At 37.5% G+C, this 25,435-nt stretch overlaps 1 protein-coding gene across 1 annotated transcript in view; it reads left to right on the top strand.

Moving 5' to 3' along the window:
• The window catches only part of LOC131076202 (protein MAIN-LIKE 1-like), a 37,071-nt gene extending 11,850 nt beyond the window's left edge, over positions 1-25,221 (top strand). Inside the window, exon 3 of the mRNA XM_059211982.1 lies at positions 24,719-25,221. Within this exon, the coding sequence (XP_059067965.1) occupies positions 24,719-25,042 (324 nt within the window). The 3' untranslated portion in view covers positions 25,043-25,221. The remainder of the gene's footprint in view (positions 1-24,718) is intronic.
• Positions 25,222-25,435: the final 214 nt, after the last annotated feature.

Raw genomic sequence — 25,435 nt, 5'->3', positions numbered from 1 at the left:
ACAAGGCTAGGTAAGAAAAAGTAGGGGTAGGTAGGAGAAATAATATAATATTCCACAAGAGGTGGAATTTCTCCTACAAGCATCATCCCTATGTGCACACTTCCCTAAGTGTCTCATATCCAAACTACGATTAGATGCATTATCCCAAGTCAAAGTAAAGTGTAATTATATCCTAAAAGAATAGATAATTACACCAACACCCCCCCTTAAGTGCAACTTAGGGGAATGAAGAATCAAGTCAACAATGCAAGATGGGTCCTGGCTACTAGGCCATGAAAGGTACCTATGTATAATATGAAATTGCAAGCAAAATTATGCAATGAAATCTCTCACAAACAGAGAAAGGGAGAAAACCCAGTGGGAAAAAAATCCTCCCCAAAAGAGAGATAAATGTACAAAGAGATTCTCAAAGAAGGACACAACCTCAAAGAGGAAAAAGCCCCCCCCATAAGAGAGGAAGGAGAAATCAGCTGACCCCCCCTAATGAAACAACCCACACCCCCAAGAGAGCTCACAACTGTTGGAACTTACTCTCAGTGAAGGATTTGGTGAATATGTTTGCAACCTGCTCTGTTGTAGGACAATGCTACAAATCAATGACTTGCTCCTGAATCATCTCTTGAATGTAGTGCATATGAATCTCGATGGGTTTGGTTCGCTGATGCTGAACCGGGTTCTTCGAGATTGCAATATCACTCTGATTGTCACAATGCAGAACTGTCGGTCGTGGAGTGGAGAACCCAAACTCTAAGAGAATAGGATGAAGCCAAATAGTCTCAGTTGCTGCGTTAACAACCCCTCGATACTCAGCCTCAGTCGAAGAGAGAGCAATAGCATGCTGCTTCTTGCTCTGCCAACAAATGGGGCCTGAACCAATGTGGAAGTTGTAACCAGAAGTAGACTTACGATCATCAAGATCGCCAGCCCAATTGGAGTCTGTGTATCCAACCAAGCGAAGTCTTGTGCCTACTGCATAGTGAATCCCATAATGATGTGTACCCTGGATGTAGTGTAGGATGCGTTTGGCAGCTTTCTAATGAAGCTCATGTGGTTCCTGCATAAAGTGGGAAACCATGCCAACTGCAAATGAAATGTTGGGGTGTGTGTGAGTCAAGTAGATGAGACTACCCACAAGTTGACGATACAATGATACAATGTGTCATCAATTGGTGGAGAAGAACACTTAGCTTCAAGCTTGACTCCTGAAAGAAAGGGAGTCGATGTAGGCTTACAATCAACCATATGAAAGCATGCAAGTAGATGAAGAGCATACTTGGGCTGCGAAAATGTAAACTCGAAAGATGACTGTGAAATCTCTATCTCAAGAAAGTAGTGCAAAAGACCCAAGTCAGTCATAGTAAATATGTCATGCAAAGCATATTTGACACTGCTAATGATGGATATGGTGCTCCTTGTTATGATTAAATCATCAACATAGAGCACAAGTATCAAGTGTGAGTCATCCTGTTGCAAAATGTAGACATTCGGATCGGAATGACACCTGGTGAACCCTGCTGAGGGAAGGAAGGAATCCATCTCAGTGTACCAAGCCCTAGGGGCCTGCTTAAGGCCATAGAGAGATTTGCTTAGTCGGCAAACCAATGAAGAATCCTGGATGAAACTCTGTGGTTGTTCCATATATATCTCCTTATCAAGATCCCCATGAAGAAAAGCACTCTTCACATCCATCTGATGGACAACCCAACCATGAGCTGTTGCAATAGCAAGTGTCAAGCGAATGGAGTTCATCTTGGCTACGCGCGCAAAGGTCTTAGTATAGTCAACACCGGTTACCTATGAGAAACCTTTCGCAACAAGACGAGCCTTACACTTATCCACACTACCATCCGCTACAAACTTGGTCTGATAGATCCACTTACATTGAACCATCTTTCTTCCCTTAGGGAGAGGGACTAACTCCCAAGTGTTGTTCCTCATCAAAGAACTATACTCTTCCTCCATAGCTTGGTCCCACTCGGGAACCCCTGATGCTTCCTGAAATGTCTGTGGATCGGAAGGGGTAGTAGTGTATGCATGTGGAAGGTCCTGATGCTATGATCAAGTCCTCTATGTATCTGAAGGATCCCCAACAAGAGAAATCGTTGACTCAAGTGTTTGTCGAGCCCAACGAGGTCTAGGTGGAGGTGGAGGACAAGGCTCATCAACTGCTAGTGGACCCTGCAGAGGTGTAACCCTGTGAGTCGGAGTTGAAGGAGTCTCATCATTTGAATCACTCTCATCACTATCCACAATGGAGGAAGGCAGAGGAGGAAGTGAGGCTAAGCTAGGAGATCTTTCCTCAAAATGAACACTCCTCTCAATAAACACCTCATGTGTCTCTGGATCCATCAATAGATATGCCTTAACACCCTTGGGATATCCAATAAAAATACAAGGCCTACTCTGAGGTTCCAATGCCTTGCGTTTCTACGAAGGAATGTCAACCCATGTTGGACACCCAAAGACTCTGAAATGTCTCACAATCAGTTTCCTACCAGCCCAAGCCTCAAAAGGAGTAATATCCGTCAAAACTTTGTGAGGAACCCGATTTTGGATGTGTAGCACAACTTATAGCCTCTGCCCAAAAGGCGAGATCAAGAGAATGTGCATGTACCATACAACTAGCCATTTCCTTGAGTGTTCTATTCTTACGTTCTACAACTCCATTATGTTGTGGAGTGTAGGCAATTGAATGCTGAAGATCAATCCCTTCAAATGTATAGAAATCCTCAAGTCTTTTGTTCACATATTCCCTTCCATTATCTGTGCGAAGGATCTTGACCACTTTCCCTGATTGCTTCTCCACATGAGCCTTGAAGTCTAGAAATCTGTCAAACACTTCACTCTTATGAACAAGAAAATAGACCCAAGTGAAATGGGAGTAGTCATCAATGAAGGTGAGGACATAGCGAGCCCTACTAAATGAAGGTGAACCAAGATTTCCCCTTATCAAACTTCTCCTCGGGATGCTTGCCCATGGAACATCCTAAACATACACCCTTTAAAAAATTGATTCGAGGTAGACTTGTGACCATGTCTTTAGTGCTAAGCTGTTGAAGATAGTGGTAGTTGAGGTGACCAAACCGCTTATGCCATAGCTTACTTTCTGAACTTGAATGAGTAAGCAAGGCCCTAGAAGGAGAACTTGGCACGAAGTGGGAGAATGAATAAATCCTTGAGTTGTTATTAACTTGTCCCACTGCTACCAAGGCATCATTATCAAGTTCTTTTACCACAATTGAATCAGGTGTAAACTCAACCCTTTTCCCATTCCCATAGTGAGTGATTTGGTAGATAGAGAGAAGATTGGTAGACAAGTTAGGAACATAAAGAACATTCTCAAATGTTCCATCATCCATGGCAACTGAACCTTTCCCTTCAACCTCAACTTGTGTATTATCACCTATGTAAATGTGAGGTACCTTTGATGGCTCCAATGAAGAAAACTGCTCCTTTGTAGAACCCATGTTATAAGAGGCACCCAAGTCAAGTATTCACTGCTTTGAAGAACTTGTTGTAGCCACAAATGCTTTCCCTTTTCCCTTAGACTGTGAGGAAGTGGAAGGAGATGATTCCTTCTTGTTGTAGGTGGATGGCAAATTGATGTTGTTCTTCTTAAGGAGATTTGTCAACTCATCAACTTGCTTGGTGTGGCATTGATGCTCATCATGACCATACTTCTTGCAATAAGCACAAGTTGATTTTTCCTTCTTAGGTGTATTCCCCTTCTTGGAAGAGGATGAAAAATCGCCTTGTGATGGAGAGGATGATTGTCCTTTTTCCTGTTGTGGCTTTGACTTAGATTAGCCACCAAAGCTTTGAACTTTGAAGACTTGAGAATTCCCATGTTCAACAACTTAGATTGTTCCAACATCAAAATTTCTATGAAAGCATCCAATGAAGGCATAGTGTAGGAGCTCCCCACTGTCAAGCGATGGGTTTGGAAGCTAGAAACAAATATTGCATATTTGGGTGAAAGCTTGTCCAACAAGTTGAATATCAATTGAGCATATTTTTTGTCAATTCCACAATCCTTAAGCTTTGCTCTTAGCTCATTTTCTTTGGTGACATAATCTTGGATTGTATCAAAACTCTTGGGATCCAAGTTGGTGAGCTCATTGTCAATCTTGTAGCCTCTGATTTCATCAACTTGACCATATAATTTCTAAAAGATATCCCAAGCCTCTTTGATTGTAGAACACTTCTCAATGTGAAAAATGAGGTCATTTGATGCATACTTACGCAAAGTTCCTAGAGAAATGCAATTTTTAGTGAGCCATTCTAATTGAGCATTAGGATTGGCCTTAGGATCTGTTGGTGCTGCTACTATTCCATCTATGTAATGCGTGAGTCCTTTTTCCATTAGTTTGCTCCACGCTTTTATTTTCCAAGATGCATAGTTATGTGGAGTTAAAGGTGTAAATTTATGAGGACTCATAGCAACAAAAATGAAAGAGCACAAGGAAAGAGAGGCACAATCACACAAGATACCCCCCCCCCCCCCCAAATTCACTCAATCACAAAACCCCCCCAAAATGATGATTTGACACATTATACTTAGTGCGTGTACAATAGGCCACTTGCAAAAAATGGCAAAGTGGACTTTTGATTTCAACTTTACAACTGCCTCAAAGAGGCCAAAGGAGACTCAAATTGATAATGCAAGAGGTCTAAACTAAGATCCAAGCAAATTAAAAGTACCATGTAAACCACAAAATACCAATTTCTGAAAGTACAATATTCACTCAAAATATCTGCACACTGATCACAGATTATGAAAGTAGATGAAAAAATATGCACTTTCAAAAAAAATGGCACTTGAAAAGGAGGTCGTATGAGCCCAAATGAAGCCTTTGAAGTTGCAAAATTGAGGATTAGATAGGTATTGCTAAAAAAATCTGAAAATTTTGAAAAACGTGTTCACCAAAATCAGAAAATAACCACACCATTGCGGAGAGCATGAAAAAGTAGCCCAAATAAAAAAAGATTGCACCCAAAAAGGAGCGAAATTGAGCAAGTTATGGGCCTTCTAAGTTGACCCAAAAAATCAAACTGCTCAATGGAGAGGGGTCTAAAATTTGATGGTCGTATGACTGTCAATCGCACCTCCCTGCTGACCGTACAGATATGGTGACATGTCTGTCCGTACAACTATCTGGCAAATGACTGGGCCGCTGATGGGGTTGTGACGTGTCTATTCGTATAGCTATCGTGGCTAGATTCGTACAAATGACATGGCTCCGCATGGACAGTTGGTGGGTGTCGGCGGTCACTGACATGAAGCGACAGCAGTGGCTGGGGTCGACGGTCGTTGTGGGGCCCGGAGGAAGCAACCGCTGATATTACTGGCAACAGAGCTCGGAGGAAGCAGCGACCGACAATGGCATGGGGCACGGTCGACGGGCTTGTCACCGCTGGGAGATACGCATGAAAGGTCTCGAGGACGGTCGTCGAGTTGTACGCATAGCAACAGGTATACATGGGTCCCTATAGACTGTAGGGTATGGAGTATGGGTCGAGGGTGGGGTAATGCTTCCCCCTCCCCCCGACAATAATATATTTTTTTGAAAAAAAGTTTTGAATATTAAAAAAAATTCTGGGGAACAAATATTATTTTTTTGTAGAAAAGTTTTTTTTTTTTATAAAATCTGTACGATTTACCCAAATAGGCGAAAACTTTCCTCCTTGCCCGAAAATCAACTTCCTCCAAAATAGGTCGAGTTTATACTTGATTTTTATGGAAACGACCTCTTAGACGCAATGGTGAGATCCAAAATGCTCTAGGATGCCTCCACAACATGCAATAATTCAAATCCTAAATTAGAAGCCTTCCAAGATGTCTCCCAAAACCAATCAATGAAGCCCCAATGAATCTGATACCATGTGGTATTTTGCCAAGATCCAGGGCACAATGAAAAGCACATCAAAGAGAGAGAATAGTTTGACAAGAACAAACTGTATTCTCATCAATATGCCAAAGTGATCAATTGGATTAACCAATACAATGAATATGGGCCTGCTTATATAGGCAAGACCAAATGGATATGTGAGCATACAATCATAACATGTGGCTCAATGAGAAATAAGGGTAGGTAAGAAAAAGTAGGGGTAGGTAGGAGAAATAATATAATATTCCACAAGAGGTGGATCACCCACCGAATGTGGAATGTAACAACAAGATAAGACCACAAAAGGTGGAATTTCTCCTACAAGCATCATCCCTATGTGCATACTTCCCTAAGTGTCTCATATCCAAACTACGATGAGATGCATTATCCTAAGTCAACTTAAGTAAAGTGAAATTATATCCTAAAAGAATAAATAATTACACCAACAAGAAGTTGTGTCGAAAATGGTTCATTATATCTCTCTTATGGTTAAGCATGCTTCTTATTAGCATATATAGTAATAGATTGTGACACTCTTTGTTATAAATTAAATTATTATAAAACTCTCCCATAATAAAAGACTCTAATAGTATAATATGATAAGTTAGATACCATTAGTTTCCTCTAATTTATAAAGTTTTAACTAATCCTCTCACCATCCCATAATAATTTGTACAAACTCCATATGATATCTTCACCCACTAAGTCCTTTAGTGCCCACCTCTAATAATCTAATCCCTATGCCCAACAACACCTAATCAATTGTATGTTCTATTATTGGATACAATGGAAGATCGTCCTCTATGTATATCAACAAGCCCAATTGTCTTGGCATGGCTACATTCTTAAAATCTCGACATTAAAATAATGTACGAGTTATGATACTCTATCTGTTCTCCCTCATAATCCTATAACTATTATGGTATCCCATGTAAGTTTAAATAAAATATACATGTAAACTAAGTTCCACTACTCAAACACTATCATTAACATCTCAATGTAAAAATTGGTCGACAATATCTCCTACACGTGTTTGAGGCCAATTTCCTCTATCAAATACTTGTCCTTATCAATACCATAACCTAAGATTCCAATGTCTAAAATATAGAAATGATTGAATGCTTTGACATCTCTATAAAATTATATATAATTCAATGCATGAAACACATAAAAAAAATATTTTCATTATTATATTATTATATATAACATAATATCAAAATCAATCAAAATACTTTAATTTTAAAATCATTTATTTTTATGTTGAAGGCATTCCTCATGTGAACTAGACTGGCTAACTTTTATCATAAACAACATAGGCTCTTCTAGAGGGAATGCAAGTCAATGAGAAACAATTAAATCATTCTATTTTGATTGATTTTCATTCATTGGTTTTTATTTTATTTTTTTGTATTCATTATGTCTTGGCATAATTTTGAACAATGGCTATAATCTTCCTTAATTCAATGGCTCATTGGGGAAGGCTAAAACTTGTTGATGTTTTTACTATTTTTTGGTGTGAAAACTTTGTAAAGATCATTTTCCATGGCCGACTTCTTAAGCAGCAAACACCATGTAATATCAATAATCTTCTCTATCACTCGCACGCACTCCACACACATTGCTTTCCTTGGCCCTTTCCCATAAATTCACTCATGGGTACTAGCTAAATAGGCTAAGGTGGAAGAAATTTTCTCACCCACTCCACAAACATTTCTTTCTTTGAATGTCTTCCTCTCACCATAAATGTTGGGAGTTGTAGGATTGTCATACTGTCATTCAAGAAAGTTTGAATTGCATTAGCATCCAATTCTTCTCTTTGAATCCACATAGTTTGTAACAAATCAAAGATAGAAGCTGGACTTGCTCTCGTATTTTCCGATGTTGTGATGGGAAAGCTTGGCTAGAATGCAATACTATTGGTTGATAGATTTGTCCTAAACAATTATATGTGTACTTGACTCTGTAACCCTTTATAAAGATCAAATCAATAACCAATCAATTGGGTAAAGTATAAACAATTTCCCTCTGAATTGAGGTACAACTCCCTTTATGATATTTAATGAATGATGTAAACAGAAAATAAACTTACAAGAAAATTTTCCCCAAAAAGTACTAAAGGCAAACTACCATTCATACATAGACATGTTATGAATGTGATCTTTCATGAAATCGATCTCAATAAACAAAGCACACAAACATTATCTAACTTTTGATAAAATTAATTAAAATGAGCTTATAAACCAACCAACTCCACTCAAATTTATGATGAATTTCCAAAGCAATGAACAACTATTACACGAAAAGATAAATCCACACAAAAATTTATTTTCATCAACTAAAACACACAAATTTATGTCTGCGATAATCATTCATTCATTCAATTCACAGATAGAAAGTCTTTTTCAAAACATCATGTATCAGAAAATAAAATACTACTCGTCTATAAGCCCCCCAAAACTCTCAAACCTTTTCAAAGTCATTTTAAAACATATATATAGCCAACATAGGCTAATTGTCTTTGAAACACATAGTCACTTAACCCTGCCCTAAGTAAAATTCAGTTTTTACATAACTAAAACTATTCTAGAACATATCCAAAGAAACTAAACAAGAGGCCGAAATTTGTTGGCACGATCAGGGTTGGTGATGTGATGTGGAACCTCCAGGCTGATTTTGTGTTGTGGCGGTGACACGTTTCCACTCCAGATGAGTTGTGGAGATGTTTTGAATGATTGCAAAGTTAGGAAGCCCAATATGACTAATCTGTTGCTTCCATACTTCCTTATCCCGCCTAACTTGTGCCACCTTGTTTGCATGATTGTCCAGATAACTGATGCAGAGGGTTAATAGAGACTCTTATTTCGCCATCCTGGAGAAATCTTCTATTGTCAATATTTTTGCCTCTTTTACATAATCAATCTTTTCTTTGAAAGATTGAATTATGATATCTGTAGCCTCTATGGTTTTACCATCATCTTTTAAACATTTGTCATTAATATATTTTAGATCATTCTTCATTGACAAAGTGAGTTTTGTTAATTATTTCAACAACTTAATAGTTTACTTGTGTCCCTGTTTCACAATTGAATTCCTCCATTCTATGCTTTTATTGCATACATATAACATATTATCATCTAAGCCAGGCACAACCTTTTCTTCCAGAATTTTAATTACACCATACTTTTGAATTTCGCTCATCTGAGCGATCACTGCCATCCATTTGGCTTCTTCCTTTCTCCATGAAGCCATTTTTGTTTCCAACTCTTTGATCACCGCCACGGTATCTTCATATACTTTGCTCAAATCTCTAATGTACCTTGTACTTGCTTGAATCTATCCTTCTAACCGATCAAGAAATACCTCAGTTACCATTTTGCTTCTTTGAATCTGACCCAACATCTTTTGATTGATTAGGGATTTGGGGTCAAAAGACGTAGGCACTTGAGTTATTGGTTGAGGGTTGGGATTATGAATTCCTTCAATGTATTCAACCATTAACCTCAATGTCTACTTTAGCGCTTGTTTATCTTTTTGGTAGAGGCTTCCAAGTGATGTACATATGTAGCTCTCGAGGCAGTCCCGAGGTTGATTTTTTCAACAATAAAATCTTTAGCTATGGGGTTTTCGACCACTTCATTTGTTACTGGATGGTCTACCTTTGCGATCCAATTTTTTGTGTTTGGATCTAAATCCACCCTTGAAGTAGTTTTCAATTTCTTGGAGTTGGGGGTTTTCCCTAAACATTTTCTTACCATGTCTTTGATCGACAGAGATATTGGTACCACATTCCTTTTCTTGCTGTTGAAAGAGGCTTCCAACCATCGAGGGGTACTGGATGCATCACTTTTATCTGGAGGAGCCTATTTGGGTGTCACATTTATTACCATCATTGTGCTTATAGGATTCGACACATCTTCAAGTGGTTTCTTTGCATCAATGTTCTCCACAATGGGCATTTCCTGGTTTTGATCAGCCATTGTATCTTCAACCTCTTGAAGTGCCTCTAAATCAATGACCACCTTATTGTCTGGATTTCTCCTGCTTTTACTCTTACTCCTGGATTGAGTAGCACAAACAAGTAGTTGGCTCTTAGAGGATTTATTTGATTTATTGGTAGTTGTACCTTCAATTTTAACTTTAATAACACCTTCCATACAAATTGAATCCCTACTAACCCTGAAGAATGGAACTAATTACCTGCAGCGCTGAATTCTTTTCTTGCCAATTTTAGCTTCTTAGTGACGAAGCAATTCATTTGACATCTATAAAAGACTTAAATCCGGCTTCATAATTGCCATGCTTCAAATATCAAATCCACTCATGTCGGGTTAATGTCAAAGTGACGTAATTCTGACACTTGTATTAATTACAAGTCACTTCGCTCAAGGTACTTAACATGTAATGATCACTTCCATTTATGAAAACTTTTTAAAATTTAAGCTCCCGAGATTCCCAGAAACCATTTCCCTCCATTGATTACTCGCCTTTATATTTGCTTGCACCACGGGCTTTGAACTTGCGACCATTTGAACCAAGATGAAAGGTTCAACAGTTTAAGTTCACTCACCACTAAGATTCCTCTTGCACACTTAAAACTTATTTTAACAAGGACTTGATACATACACACACAGTATGAACTTTGAACCAATGAACTATTGAAATTACACACAAGTTCAAGCGAAAGTTTCAAAAGGAACACTTCGGCATATAAAGGCCAAAACAAGAGGGATTTATAATGAAACATCGAGATGGCATTAATGTACTTTATTTTTGCTTGAAAATGAAATTATGGAAAAATTAAACATGTGCAAAAATAGGGGTAACAATCGGCTTTGACTAGAGACTGGGACTGTAAAGGACTAGGCGACGAACTTAGAATCTCTAGTTACACAAAAACTTAGAAACACAGAGAAAAGGATCGGGACACACCAAAACCACACAACCAAATCTGACACTGACAAAACGAATAAACAAAGGACTATGTACAAGAATAGGGGACTCCTGTTTTACAACTAATAGAGCTTAAGATACTACCCATTATAAGAGGGGCAAAATTATTCCATCTGGGTATTGTAATTTAAAAGAGTTAGGTCCCAATACCTGATGGATTTCGAATGGTCCTTTCCAAAGAGAGTCAAATTTACTATGAGCTCTTTTTGGTTCTCTCCTTTTGTCCCATAGCAACACTTGATCTCCTTGCATGAACTTTCTTGGTCTGGCTTTTCGATCAAAAATCTTTTTAACATGAGCTTGATGAGTTGTGATGTCATCCACCAACTCACTTCTCTCTTCGTCTATCTTGGTCAAGTACATTACCCTCTTCTCCAAGGAATCTTGAAAATATTGATCTTCAATCACCTTCTGCAAATTGGTTGCGGATTACTCTGAAGGGAGTGACAAATGAGCTCCTATCCCATATACCAGTTCAAAAGGTGTCATTCCTATTTCCCTCTTAGGTGATGTTATATCGGCCTAAAGTTCTTCATAAAGCCTTTTATGCCAATCCTTAGAATTGTCACACACCAACTTCCTCATGATAGCTATCAAATTCTTATTGTTGGACTCGGCTTGTCTATATCCTTGAGGATGATAATCTGACGAATAGGAAAGTGAGATACTGTGGTCATAACAAAACATAGCCAACTCTGACGAAGAGAAATTAGAGGCATTATCTGTTACAATCTTCTAAGGAACACCAAAACACACCAATATGTTGTATTTGAGGAAATTGCAAATGATCTCAGAAGTGGTCTTCTTTACTAGGATTGCTTCCACCCACTTAGTAAAATAATTGATGGCTATCAAAATATGGGTGTGTCTGACACTGGAAGGTGGTGTGAGGTGTCCAAAAAGGTCTAAACTCCATTGTTTGAAGGGGTCCTCTATAACAATAGCCCTTAGTGGTAATGTTGCTAACTGTGTCTTTCCAGAGAACAATTTACATTTCTCACAATTGGCCACCCATTCGTATGCATCTCTGAACATACTTGGCCAGTAATAACAATTTCTAAGAATTTTGAAACCTGTGACTGTGGATGAGTAGTGACCACCACACACCTCATCATGGAACACCCTCAAGAGCTTTTCCTATTGTTCTTTGTCAACACACCTCAAAAAGGTTCCATCTAAGCCTTTTTTGTACAACACATCATAAAAAATTACATATTTTGTTTCCTTCAATCTCAGGTTCCTTTTTTCTCTTGGAGTTAGATAATCTGAGAATTCTCCATATGTCAAATAATGAGCTACATCCATGAACCACAGATCTTGTAAGCTAACTAATAGGATCGTTGGTAGTTCTTCACCTCCATCTTCTTTGTTCTCTGCTATAAATCGACATAAGCCTTGACCCCAAACTAGCTTTGTTGACTTAATGTCTAGATCGAACTCCTGTATTTTAGAAACCCAAGTAGCTCAATTATTTATTCCCACTTCTTGTTGAGTCAAAATACTTTTAAGAACTAGGTTAGGTACAAAAATGACAGAGTGAGAATGCAAGGGGCAAAATGTAGACGTCCAAAATTAATTAAATTAAATATTAATTAATTTTATCCTTTCTAAGTAATTAATTGATTTAATTATGTTAATATATTTCTTCCCATAATTAATTAAATTAAATTTAATTAATCCTATCACTATAGTCCAGATAATTAATTTATCCAACAAATTAATTATTCTCTCTTCTTTTAAGGATCTTAAATTAATTAATTTCCTTGAAGTCTCCTTTTAGTTAATTAATCACAATTAATTAACTAACTACAAATCACTTCCCCTAATTCTTCATTAGCCTAATTAATTCTTCTAGAAGCCTACTTAACATTATTTCTTAATTTTTAATTCCTCCACTCATTCTCTCTCTCCTTGTCAAATCCTCCTACAAATCCCACGTGTCTTCTAATATCTCATTAACCCACCTAATCATCTCACTTAATCATTTTCTAGTGGCTAATCCCTATGATTATCCACCAAGTCAACCCATAGCCATAAATGGCTAAGTCCACTTGTCCCCTCCTCACCTACCAATCTTAAATGCACCTAATTGGGTCATTTCAAGAAATTCAAAAATCTCACATTCTCCCATGTCTCTCATCTTCCCAAGGAATTTTAAATTCCTTTTCTCATTTCCTTTCTCCACACACTTCATTATTTGAGAATTTTTAATTCTCTTGTTCATCCCCCAAGGAATTTTTAATTCCTTCTTGTCTTCCCAATGTACTTGCGGTATCTTCCCCATGTACATTGTGGAGTGTGGAGACAAGAAATGCCTTTATGTAAAATCTCTTGGTCTCCACAGCTTGTCCTCTTATGTCCTCTCAATCCATGTGCTCCCTCTCCTTCAATCTCCACCCTTGATCCATATTCAATCTTGACCGTCCATTCATCCCCTTTCAAATCTATAAATTGGGGTCTCCTCCCCTTCATTTCACATCTCCAATTTGTGCAATCTCATGCTATCAACATACATTTATAAATTCATCAAGAACATCACCATTGTAGTTAAATATCTACTTAGAATCCATGTCATCCATATCCATCACTTGACCATCCATCACTCAATCTTGTTTATCTTTGTTGTGCAATCTTGGAGAGCAATCCAAATCAATCAAGAAGGGCAAATCCAAACAAGTGGAGCACAAGGGCGCATTTATCCACTTCATCAAGGCCAATCTGAAGGAGAAGGTATAAGGTAGTGAGGTATAATGGTTTTATCTTGTGTTTTGAATGGTTTGTTTTGATTTACTAGCCACTTATATCTCCTTATTGTTTTCACCCTCTTCAATAATATCTAAAATGTTTAACAACCTTAACCACAACAAATTCTTGTTTCTCTATCAATGAATATTTAAGTTCATCCTTTTTAAGTGGCACACTCATAAAGGCAATGGGAACTTCCATATTTTCTTCATTCTTTTGTAACAAAATACCCCACATCATATGCTTAGAGGCGTAGCAATAAATGATGAACTCCTTCTGGAAGTTTGGATTTATCAAAGTGGGTGTCTATGTCATTGCCTCCTTCACAACTTCAAAGGCTTTCTTTGCTTCTTTGTTCCACTTAAATATCTTCTTTTCACTCATCATCCCCACTATATGTTTTGTAATCTCAGTGAAATCTGACACAAACCTCTTGAGAAAGTTTACCTGGACCTGAAGAAGGATTTGACACCACTTCTATTAGATGGGAGACTTAATTGTTAAATGGCCCTTACTCTGTCTGGATCGATTTTAATGTCGTCTTATGAAACAAAATGCCCCAGTAACTTCCCCTTTATGACACATAAAACATATTTCTTTGGATTCAAGGATATTTCGTGATCTCTACACCTCTGCAAGACAACATTCAAATCCCTAGAATGATTTTTTCTTCTCCTGGAGAACACGATTAAATCATCCAAATAAATAACAATTATTTTATCTATCAAATGACCAAAAGGCAGATTCATTTCTCTTTGGAAAGTTTCATTAGCATTTATCAGGCCAAATGGCATGTGATTATATGCAAAGGTTCCCCATGGGGTTGTGAAGGCAGTTTTGTGTTGGTCATTTTCTGCTACGCTTATCTGATTGTAACCTGAAAACCCATCTAACATGGACATCATTTCTGACCGAACAACTATGTGCAGGATATGATCCATGACCGATAAAGGATAATTATCTTTTAGACTTGTCTGATTCAAGTTCCTAAAGTCCACTCAAATATGGATTTCCCCATTCTTTTTCCGCACAGGAACAATATTTGCCGCCCAAGTTGAATGATGGATTGTATATATAATCTGGCCTTAACACGTTATCCACTTCTTTAAAGATGGAATCCGCAACCTTGGGGTTATAATTTCTTAACTTTGGCCTAAAAGGGGTTGCTCCTGGTTTCAAAGGAATATGGTGCTGAAACTAGTCTTCCCTAAAATTCTTTAAGTCACTATATGACCAAGCAAAGACATCCTTATATCTTAACAAAAGTTCAACAATCCGACACTTCTCCTCGGACGTACAACATTTTCCTAGATTAACAAACTTTGGATCAACCTCGTCCTCGATATTCACCTTTTCATGATCCTCTGAACAATCAGTTTTTGGGGTATATTTATTTCCAACATATCTATCATAATGATCAAACAACTGTTCAAGGGATACCAGACCTTTTGGAATTTTGTTCCTTTTAATTGGATGATATTTTTATTTGGATCATCTCTCGGGTCAGGGCAAAATTCACTGCATTCTGATTCAAAACCTTCAAAGAAGGTTGACATGAACATTTCTACCTTCCATGGAAAGTTATTAATTTGTTTGTCATTTTTAAATACCTACAAAAATTCAGAATTGTCTGGAACATTAGGACGATAAACCATCTCAATCCTTTATGTCTCTTCTTGAAAATAAGGATGGGGAAGTAGAAGGGAAGCTGATACAGCTAATGAATCAGCCTTGGTATTTTGATCTCTAGGAATTTCTTCAATTTTAAATGCATCAAAACTTTTTATCTGATCCTAGACCCCATTTCTATAATGCTTTAATCTTTCATTCCTCATGGTAAAAACATTTCTTACCTACTTAACAACCAATCCGGTATCCCCCTTCACTTTGAGCATTTTTTTCCCTTTTTTTCTTAGCTTCATCCAATCCCAATAACATAGCTTCATACTATGTTGTGTTATTAGTGTTCTGAAATTCTAATTTAAAGGAAAAAGGGAAATTCTCACCCCTAGGAGAAATCAGAACTACCCCAACTCTAGAACCTACTGATGAACAACTACCATCAAACTACATAACCCAGAGACTTTCAAAACAATCAAAGTCAAGTACTGGTTTTTCTTCCTGATCTCCAGAGAAAAAAATGTAATTGCCAAAATCACACTCCTGATATAGTATCTGAGACTTAGGGTCATCAGAAGGGAACACAGTAAATTTATATTTTGTTTCAGGTTGCAACTGTACCTTTTGCTTTCCCACTCGAATAGTTGCTTGTTACCAATCCATTTTAATCTCCCCACCCAAATATTTGCAAAAGGTTCTACTCAATAACATGCCATAACTGGCAGGTATATCATCAACTAAGATAGTCAACTTCACCCTTTTACTAGGAGAGGCTGCAAGAGAAACTTGTGCATCTTTAATTTGACCGAGCAAAGGAATTTGTTTTGAGTCCATGGAGTAGCATCTACCAAATATTTTAGTAAGGGATAAGCCCAAGGCTTTAGCTACTAAGGAGGGCATGATATTATCTGATGCACCAGAGTCTATAACACAATTGTTAAGCTTATGACCATTTATAAACAAGGACACATAGAACGGATCAGGCTTTGGGTTAGAAGAATGAGGGGAATCATTAGATTTATTAGCAATTATTTCAGGAGCAGACATAGATGACTCCAACGGTGAAGCAAAAAAATTAACATTGGAGGACTCGACATTAATTGACTGTTGATTGCTAAACTCAATTTGAGGGTCATCACCTTTGATGTACTTTACTAATTTATCTAGTTCCTTGGGATTCAACCTAAGGTATTCAGTAGGGGATATCTGAATCTTTGAGGATTTACAAAATTCAACATCAAATAAGGCATCAGGGTCAGATCTTTTTAAGAATTGAACCTCGGGAACCTTTGAATTACCATTAGGGGTTAGAGCTAAAAGTTCCTTACCTTTGGCCAATACTTCTGGAAAAGATGCATTGCTTGGGTATTTGAAATTGCGTTGATTTCTAGTCAATACGACACATGAAGGATCTTCCAAGGTAACCAATATATCACCCCCTCTTTCCAAATCTGATTCATACTCCAAAAAGTGAATTACAAGGTTGCCAAGCTGTCCAGAAATCCTTTCATCTTGTATAATCTCTTCCACCATTTCCCTTGTGTTAGCCATGTATGCATAACATTATTGGAATCCAAGAACACTGAGAGGGGGGTGAATCAATGTTCTGCCGATATAATCAATTTTAACCTTATTAACAATGCAGTTCAGTAATCGGTAAACATGAAAGAATACAACAACAAATAGAAATGAAGCAACCACAAGAGAATACACCACAACACAAAGATTTATACATGGAAAACCTCAAAGAGAAAAAACCACGGTGGGATTGGAGACCCACAATATGTATCCATTGGCCAAATGAATAAATATTACAATAGGGGCCTGCACATGCAAAAAGGCCAACAACCTAGAGCACACTGCTCATCACTAAAGGAGCCTCACTAACTACAATCACCACACATGGGGTTACAAACAAAATTTTGAAGTCTAAGAGTGCATTTGCTATGCTAGATGAGTTTTGGTTAAAGCACAGTCTGTACCAGTTTACACTGTCCTTCCCTACTGGTATCTTGCTTCGCTTCCCAAACCTCTAAACCAATATCCAAGCCCAACTACAGAACATTACATTCACATTTTGTCGATCAAGATCGCTCACATAATATCACATCACTATATCCCATTACCTTCTTATATATATCTCCAAAATAACCTAACCAAACTGACTTAAATACCCTTCCCAAATACAAACATAAATGCCTTATGTCGGCTTACAATTTATTTACATGTCAGCCTAAGTAAAAATAAATTCATTAAACTTCAAGACCAATGCCTCAATCGTTGCCGTGTAGACCTGTCAAATCAATCTCCTATGTCAGCCTCATATGTCGGTTCCTAGTTTGTCGATTTCCCTTGTCTATCATTGTCGGTTCCTTGACTTGTTGGTTCATTGAATGCTGATTGCCAACCAATGTATACCGGTGAGTATCGGTAAATTGACCAGCCCAAAATGGTGTGCATTGCCATCAATGACAATACAACTAAGTCGGCCATCGGTAAATTGACCAGCCCAAAATGGTGTCAATTGCCAACAATCTCCTCCTTTGGCATTGATGGCAACACCCATGTAAAAAATGGATCGCTGAAGTGTTGTTCTGATTCCCTGCCAAAATCTCCAAAACTGATCTCAAAAATTGTTGGAAGACTGCTCCCCCTGAGCTATACATTACTTCTTATGTCCCAATTATTTTTCACATCAACCTCTCCCCCCTTGACAACAATGCCAAAGACCAGGGCAAAAGAGAGTAAGAAATGAAATTCAGTACAAACCAAAATGTGATTACCGGATCTAGATATACTTGAAAATATCTAGGTAAGCATTCTTCAAAAATCCTAAGTATGCATCCCAACCTATCTTCAATGTGCTCAAATTGGATACAAGACCATTAAGACTATATGCATGAAGCTCTTCTTCTGATAGGTCTTCCGGAGTAGGTTTATTCATTAACTCTATGCTTTCCCTCTTGTGAAGTTACAGAGTGTTCAACCAGGGATTCACCAAACATCTTAATTCTCTTGCATGTCCGATTAGCCTATCCATGTCCTTCTCTAATCCAGAAATTTCAAACTCTGGTGAATCTCTAGACTGTCTTCTCCAAGATCGGAAACAGGCTTTCAAACCTCTACCGAGGGTAATGCAAGATTCATCATTAATTTGCCTCTCCCTAAGGCTATTGCCTTAGGTACTGGATAAGTTTCCTGTCGATGCAGGAACATTCTACTCTATCGGTTGAGTAACTGGGCTGATTGTCTCTGTTGTTTGATCTTCAAATTTCCTAACCCATTTCCTCTAATGCTCCTTCCGGATGTATTCAACCTTTTGTTTTCCTTTCTCATCATTTCCTACCGGATTGTTCTTGCTTCTGTAATATTTGGCAATATGTCCCATTTTGTTGCATTCATAGCAAGCGACATTATTTTTCTGAATTGCCTTGTTGAGTCCTTGACCATTCTTCGACCTACATTGATTAGCCATATGTCCAAACTTTCCACATGCATGACATTTGATATTCATTCTACAATCTTCTCTCTTATGACCATACTTATTACATTTTGAACACTAACCGAGAACAACATTATTATTTTGATTTGCTCTATTTATGCATTGACTTGCTCTATGATTAAACTTATTACACACAAAGCATCTACCATTAAATTTATGTACATTTGGCTACCTTACCAATGTATTCTGATTTTGGTTGTCTGGTGGATTTCCCTGATTTGCAGTACCTTAGATTTCTCCATGCTCAAATCCAAGACCTCTAGTGTCTCCAATGTCTCTTTGATCCTTCAATAATTCATCAACCCTTGCAAAACTAACCTTGAACTTTTCTTTGTATTCATTTGCAGCATCTAGATCACTTCTTAGGATTGACATTATCCTTTACAACTCTTGCCCATTGTCCTGTGATTGCACCAACTCAGTTCTCATCACATCATTCTCATGCGCCAACCTAATACATTCCTCAGATATGTCTTTCAAAGATCTGCCAAGATTTTCTTCATTCTTCTTTCGGTCTTCAATCGCCTTGGACATCCTCATAGTCATGGATTGTATTTCATTCTTCATCACACCATTCTCCTGACTCAAGTTCTGACATTGTTCCTTAAAGGCATCCTTCTCTTCATCATCCATATTTTGCAAAACTCGCTTCCTTTTAGCTTGAAAAGATGACAGCCTCTCTTGCAGGGTAAGAATGAATTCCTTTGCAGAGTTCAATTCATCTTGCAGCTTCAAGTTCTTCATCCTTTCAACATCATAGTCCTCAAGTGCTACTTCAAGTTGTTTAAGTAGACTCATCTCCATGGATTCCGGATTCAGGATCTTCCTTGAGCTGTTAGGCTTACTCCAAGGCACCAATCTCTGATACCAATTGTTGGAATCCAAGAACACTGAGAGGGGGGGTGAATCAGTGTTTTGTTGGTTTAATCAATTTTAACCTTATTAACAATACAGTTTAGTAACCAATAAACATGAAACAATACAACAACAAATAGAAATGAAGCAACCACAAGAGCATACACCATAACACAAAGATTTATACGTGGAAAACCTCAAAGAGGAAAAACCACGGTGGGATTGGAGACCCACAATATCTATCCATTGGCCAAATGAATAAATATTACAATAGGGGTTTGCACATGCAGGAAGGCCAACAACCTAGAGCACACTGCTTATCACTAAAGGAGCCTCACTGACTACAATCACCGCATATGGGGTTACAAAAAAAATTCTGAACTCTGAGAGTGCATCTGCTATGTTGGATGAGTTCTGGTTAAAGCACAGTCTGTACAGGTTTACACTGTGTCTTTCCTTACCGGTATCTTGCTTCACTTCCCAAACCTTTAAACCAATATCCAAGATCGACTATAGAATATTACATTGCATTCTGTCAATCAAGATCGCTCTCACAATATCACATCACTATATGCCATTACCTTCTTATATATATCTCCAAAATAACCTAACCGGACTAACTTAAATACCCTTCCCAAATACAAACATAAATGCCTTATGTTGGCTTACAATGATATTACAATTTATTTACATATTGGCCTGAGCAAAAATCAATTCATTAAACTTCAAGACCAATGCCTTGATCATTGTCGTGTAGACCTGCCAGATCAATCTCCTGTGTCGGCCTCATATACCGGTTCGTAGTTTTGTCTATCAGTGTCAATTCCTTGACTTGTCGGTTCACTGAATTCTGGTTGCCAAACAATGTATACCGGTTAAGTGACCAACCCAAAATATTGTGTGTTGCCATCAATCACAACACAACTAAGCTGGATGAGTGTCAATTGCCAACAAATGCACCATCTCTAGACAAGAGCTTCCATCATGATCATCAGTCAAATGGAAGACACACATGTTGCCTTTCCCAAGAGGAGGTTCAATTGAAAGCGTTTGTTGTGTAGGAGGGAGTTGTAATACTTTTTTGCCAATGTTTATCGGTTGATTAGGGTTTATTCTAGAGATATCTTGATAAGGTTGCTGAAATGATGCATTAGCCTTTGGCAATTGTTTTTTCAATGCAATAACATCATTGAATAACCTTTGGAGCATTGGATCAAAAGAAGATGAGGCTTGAGCATTTGGTATCTGAACCTCTTTCTCCCATTTGACAGATGTGATTAGTTCATCTTCCAACTCAATAGCTAATGTTTGGGTTGCTGCCAGATCTGCTACCCTTTGTCTTCTGAGATGAAAGTCTATACCCGGGGGCATAGAGTTAAGAAAGAAATAATTCTGATTGTCATCAAAAGGCCTTTTGTTTGATAGGATCTTATTAACAATCTTATTATATTCGGCCATGAACTCCCTCATAGGTTCATTTATTTCTTTTTGTAACTGAGTCAGTTGAGCAAGAAGAGATTGCTCATCTTCTACACTTTTGAACCTAGTTTCAAATTTTGTTTTCATATCATTCCAATTAGTGATTGAACCATTGGGTAAATGATATAACCATTATGTTGCGACATCAGTTAAAGATTGTACAAAGAGTCTCACAACCACATCTTCATGTTGAATACCTAATACACCACATGCTACATTGAAAGTACTGAAGTGCTCATCTATTGATGTTTTCCCATTACCTTTAAATTTAGGTAAATTGTCCCTTGCTACTTTAGGTAGGGCATTCAAATTAGCTCTTAGGTTTAGGGGTCCTACAATAGATCCCAATGGCTGGGCCATTGGAAAAGTAAAAGGTGTGAGATTGATGACAATGGGTAGGACAACAATGCACAAAATGAGGGCTTGGCAGGTGGGAGATGCAAAAGGTGTGGGAGAGGGAGGAGGTCTACTTCTTGCCTGTTTAAAATGAGTAGGGTTAAATGAAAAATTTAGATTTTGTAATGCTTGAAAAACAAGATCTACTACTCCTCCTCAAAGATCTAGTGTACCTTCTAGATTCCATACTATTGAAGCATAAAAGATAACTATATCTTCTTGTTCATCTTACAATTCAAGATTAAGTTGCACAAGAGGTAAGATGATCTCATGGAGTAGCACCATTTTTTCCCATGTTCAAACAACTGATCTTAACAATATGCAAGATAATTTCCCCAGCAGAGTCGCCAAAAATCTGTTGGTTAATAGATTTGTCATAAACAATTATGTGTGTACTTGACTCTGTAACCCTTTATAAAGATCAAATCAATAACCAATCAGTTGGGTAAACTATAAACCGTTTTCCTCTGAATTGAGGTACAACTCCCTTTATAATATTCAATGAATGATGTAAACAAAAAATAAACTTACAAGCATACTTTTCATCAAAAAGTACTAAAGGCAAACTACCATTCATACATAAACATGTTATGAATGTGATCTTTTATGAAATCGATCTCAATAAACAAAGCACAAAGAATCTGTCTAACTTCTGATAAAATCAATTAAAATAAGCTTATAAACGAACCAACTCCACTCGGATATATGATGAATTTCCAAAGCAATGAACAACTATCACATTGAAAGATAAATCCACACATAAATTTATTTTCATCAAATCAAATACACATATTTAAGCCTGCGATAATCATTCATTCATTCCATTCACATATAGAAATTATTTTTCAGAACATCATGTATCATAAAATAAAATGCTAAGTCTATAAGCCCCCGAAAACTCTCGGACCTTTTCAAAGTCATTTTAAAACATATATATAGCCAACATAGGCTAACTGTCTTTGTAACACAGACTCACTTAACTCTGCCCTAAACTAAAATTCAATTTTTGAATAACTAAAACTATTATAGAACATATCCAAAGAAACTAAATAAGAGGCTGAAATCCTCTGGCACGATTAGCATCGGTGATGTGATGTAGAACCTCTAGGCCGGTTTTGTGTTGCAGTGGTGACCTATTTCCACTCTAGATGAGTTGCGGAGAAGTTCTGAACGATCGCAAAGTTAGGAAGCCCAATATGAATAATCTATTGCTTCCATACTTCCTTATCCTACCTAACTTTCACCACCTTGTTCAAATGATTGTCCATGTAACTGGTGCAGAGGATTAACAAAGACTCTATTTTTGCCATTCTAGAGAAATATTATGTAGTCAATATTTTTGCCTCTTTTACATAATCAATATTTTCTTTGAAATATTGAATTATGATATCTATAGCCTCTATGGTTTTACCATCATCTTTTAAACATTTGACATCAATACATTTTAGATCATTCTTCATTGACAGAGTGAGTTCTATTAATTCTTTCAACAACTTAACAGATTCCTTGTGTCCTTGTTTCACAATTGAATTCCTCCATTCTATGCTTTTCTTGCATACATATTGTATATGGTGAAAATGGATAACAATAATAAAAATATTGAAAGGCTAAATGAATTCAACCACAAAACCCTAGCCTAACAATCAACAAAGATCCACCATAACATATGAAGATTACCTAAGACAATGCAAATCACATGAAATCACAAAGATTATACCATCACATGTCCAATAGGGTTTTGATCTCCATTCTTCCTATCTCCATTGATCTTGCTTGATATATTTGCTCTCAGATTTTATGTGCACAAGAGCTCAACAAAGAACGAAATGTGGTTGCAAGTAGGATCGTAGTGTAGTCAAGTCATTAAGATGATTCATTAGGGTTTGATAATGAAGGAAGCATCTCCTTATATAGAAGACACTATATGAAATGGAGGGATAAGATTGAGAGGTGTAAAAGGAGGTCGGCTATGATTAGAGGGTAGGTAAAATAAATAATAAAATAATAAAAGGGGTAGGTAGTGTATGAATTAAGAGATGAATGACATGTGTCATGGGTAGAAAAGGCTAATGAATTAATTAAATAAATAAAAATTTATTTAATTAATAGAAGAAGTGGGATAATTAAATAAATAAAAATATTTATTTAATTTAGGAAAAGGATAATTTAAATAAATAAATGTATTTATTTAAATGAGAAATAAGGCTAGAAGAGGATAAATGAATTAATTAAATAAATAAGGATTTATTTAATTAATAGAAGAATTAGGCTTAGATAATTAAATAAATAAAATATTTATTTAATTAGACTGGACAATTTTAGGTGTCTACATTTTGCCCCTCTTTGAGACAATGCGGCTTGTCGCGTTGTTTCAAAGAAGATAAGATGACCTAATACAGAGTTGCCCTAGAATGGGAATGATATGCCCCCTCGAGAGATTGGATGAAAATGTCTGAAAAGATTGCAGACAATCTCTCGATAAGAAAGAAAGGCTAGAATGGATTGACCGGATAAAGTGACAAAGTCATGGGATAATGAAGACTGACTCGGAAAATGAAGGCTAGGGGTAGTCTATAAGATAGACCACGGGGGAAAATACATCCTCATTGTCATCTACACATCCACGAGAGCATATTGCAGAGCGAAAATAGAGCAGGAGCAGTCAACAGCGATGGCTTTCACTCACAAATTTGATCGCGTTCGCCGATTCCAGAGGCCAGCAGAGGCAGGAGAGCCGGTAAGTACCACCAAACCTCCTCGTACTTTGATGCATTTATTATTGTCATTAATGCATACTAGGTAATTTAATAAATGCGCATTTATGTCAAGAAAGCGCGTTTGTGTCCAAAAATGTGAATTTGTGTCTTCTAGGTCAAATCGGCAGTTCTGTGATGAACATACGCTGTCGATTGGATAAGCTGCTGAGAGGATACACTCAAGCAGGTCCTCTAGGGAAGACTAGGATAGATCAAGGCACTTTGTGATGAACAGTGAGTACCAAAATAAAGTACTTTGTGATGAACAGGGAGTACTAAAATATGAGCAGCACTTTGTGATGAACAGGGAGTGCAAATGTGAGGAGCACTTTGTGATGAACAGGGAGTGCAACACACGTAGTACTTTGTGATGAACAGGGAGTACCACTAAGATAATCAGCAACACTTTGTGATGAACAGTGAGTGTCACTAGGATAGATAGCCATATGCATTTAGATAAAAAGTAGCATTTTGTGATGAACAGTGAATGCCACTATAACTGACATGATTGAGTTGTTTGACTGCAGGAGTATTTGTCGATGCTAGAGTCACGAGAGAGATTCCCGTTGACGCAGAGGTTGCGACCTGAGTTGTCATTTGAGGACAGAGCTGCCATCGAGGAGATGGGTTTGAGACATGTGCTGTATGTGCCTGAGTTTCGGGCAAACATGGGTTTGCTGACTGCACTGGCTGAGAGATGGCACTCCGAGACTTGCACATTCCATTTGCTGATGGGAGAGATGACAGTTACCCTGGAGGATGTATATAGGATTATGCGAATACCGATTGATGGGGAGCTGATTTCGTACGATCGAGACGGAGACAGGGATGCCCTTAGACGAGTGTTCTAGGATCCAAGACTAGAGATGAGGGTGGGACACGTGGCATGGGATACCATGACATGGACAGGATTAGCACTACCAACAGTGTTGGCAGGAGTTATCAGTGGGTTCCTTTGTATCAGTTTTGTACCATTTTGTATAATGATGTAGACACCTGCGGGTGATTGTAGCCATATGATTTTGACATCATTGTATCATGACACTTTATATATATATATGAGATGATGCATCTTTGCGGCAGCTATATGCATGTGTACCTATGTGATGAGATGTTCTTATGTGATGCTTATGATATGGATGCAAATATGTATATGATGCAATGCAATATTTATTTTTTTTGTTCATTTATGTTTTATATGTTATGCCAATGCAAATGTGAATGTATGAAATGCAAATGAATAT

This window comes from Cryptomeria japonica, chromosome 10 (assembly GCF_030272615.1).
Source record: "Cryptomeria japonica chromosome 10, Sugi_1.0, whole genome shotgun sequence".
Classification (NCBI taxonomy): Eukaryota; Viridiplantae; Streptophyta; class Pinopsida; order Cupressales; family Cupressaceae; genus Cryptomeria; species Cryptomeria japonica.
This window is presented reverse-complemented; position numbering and strand designations above follow the sequence as displayed.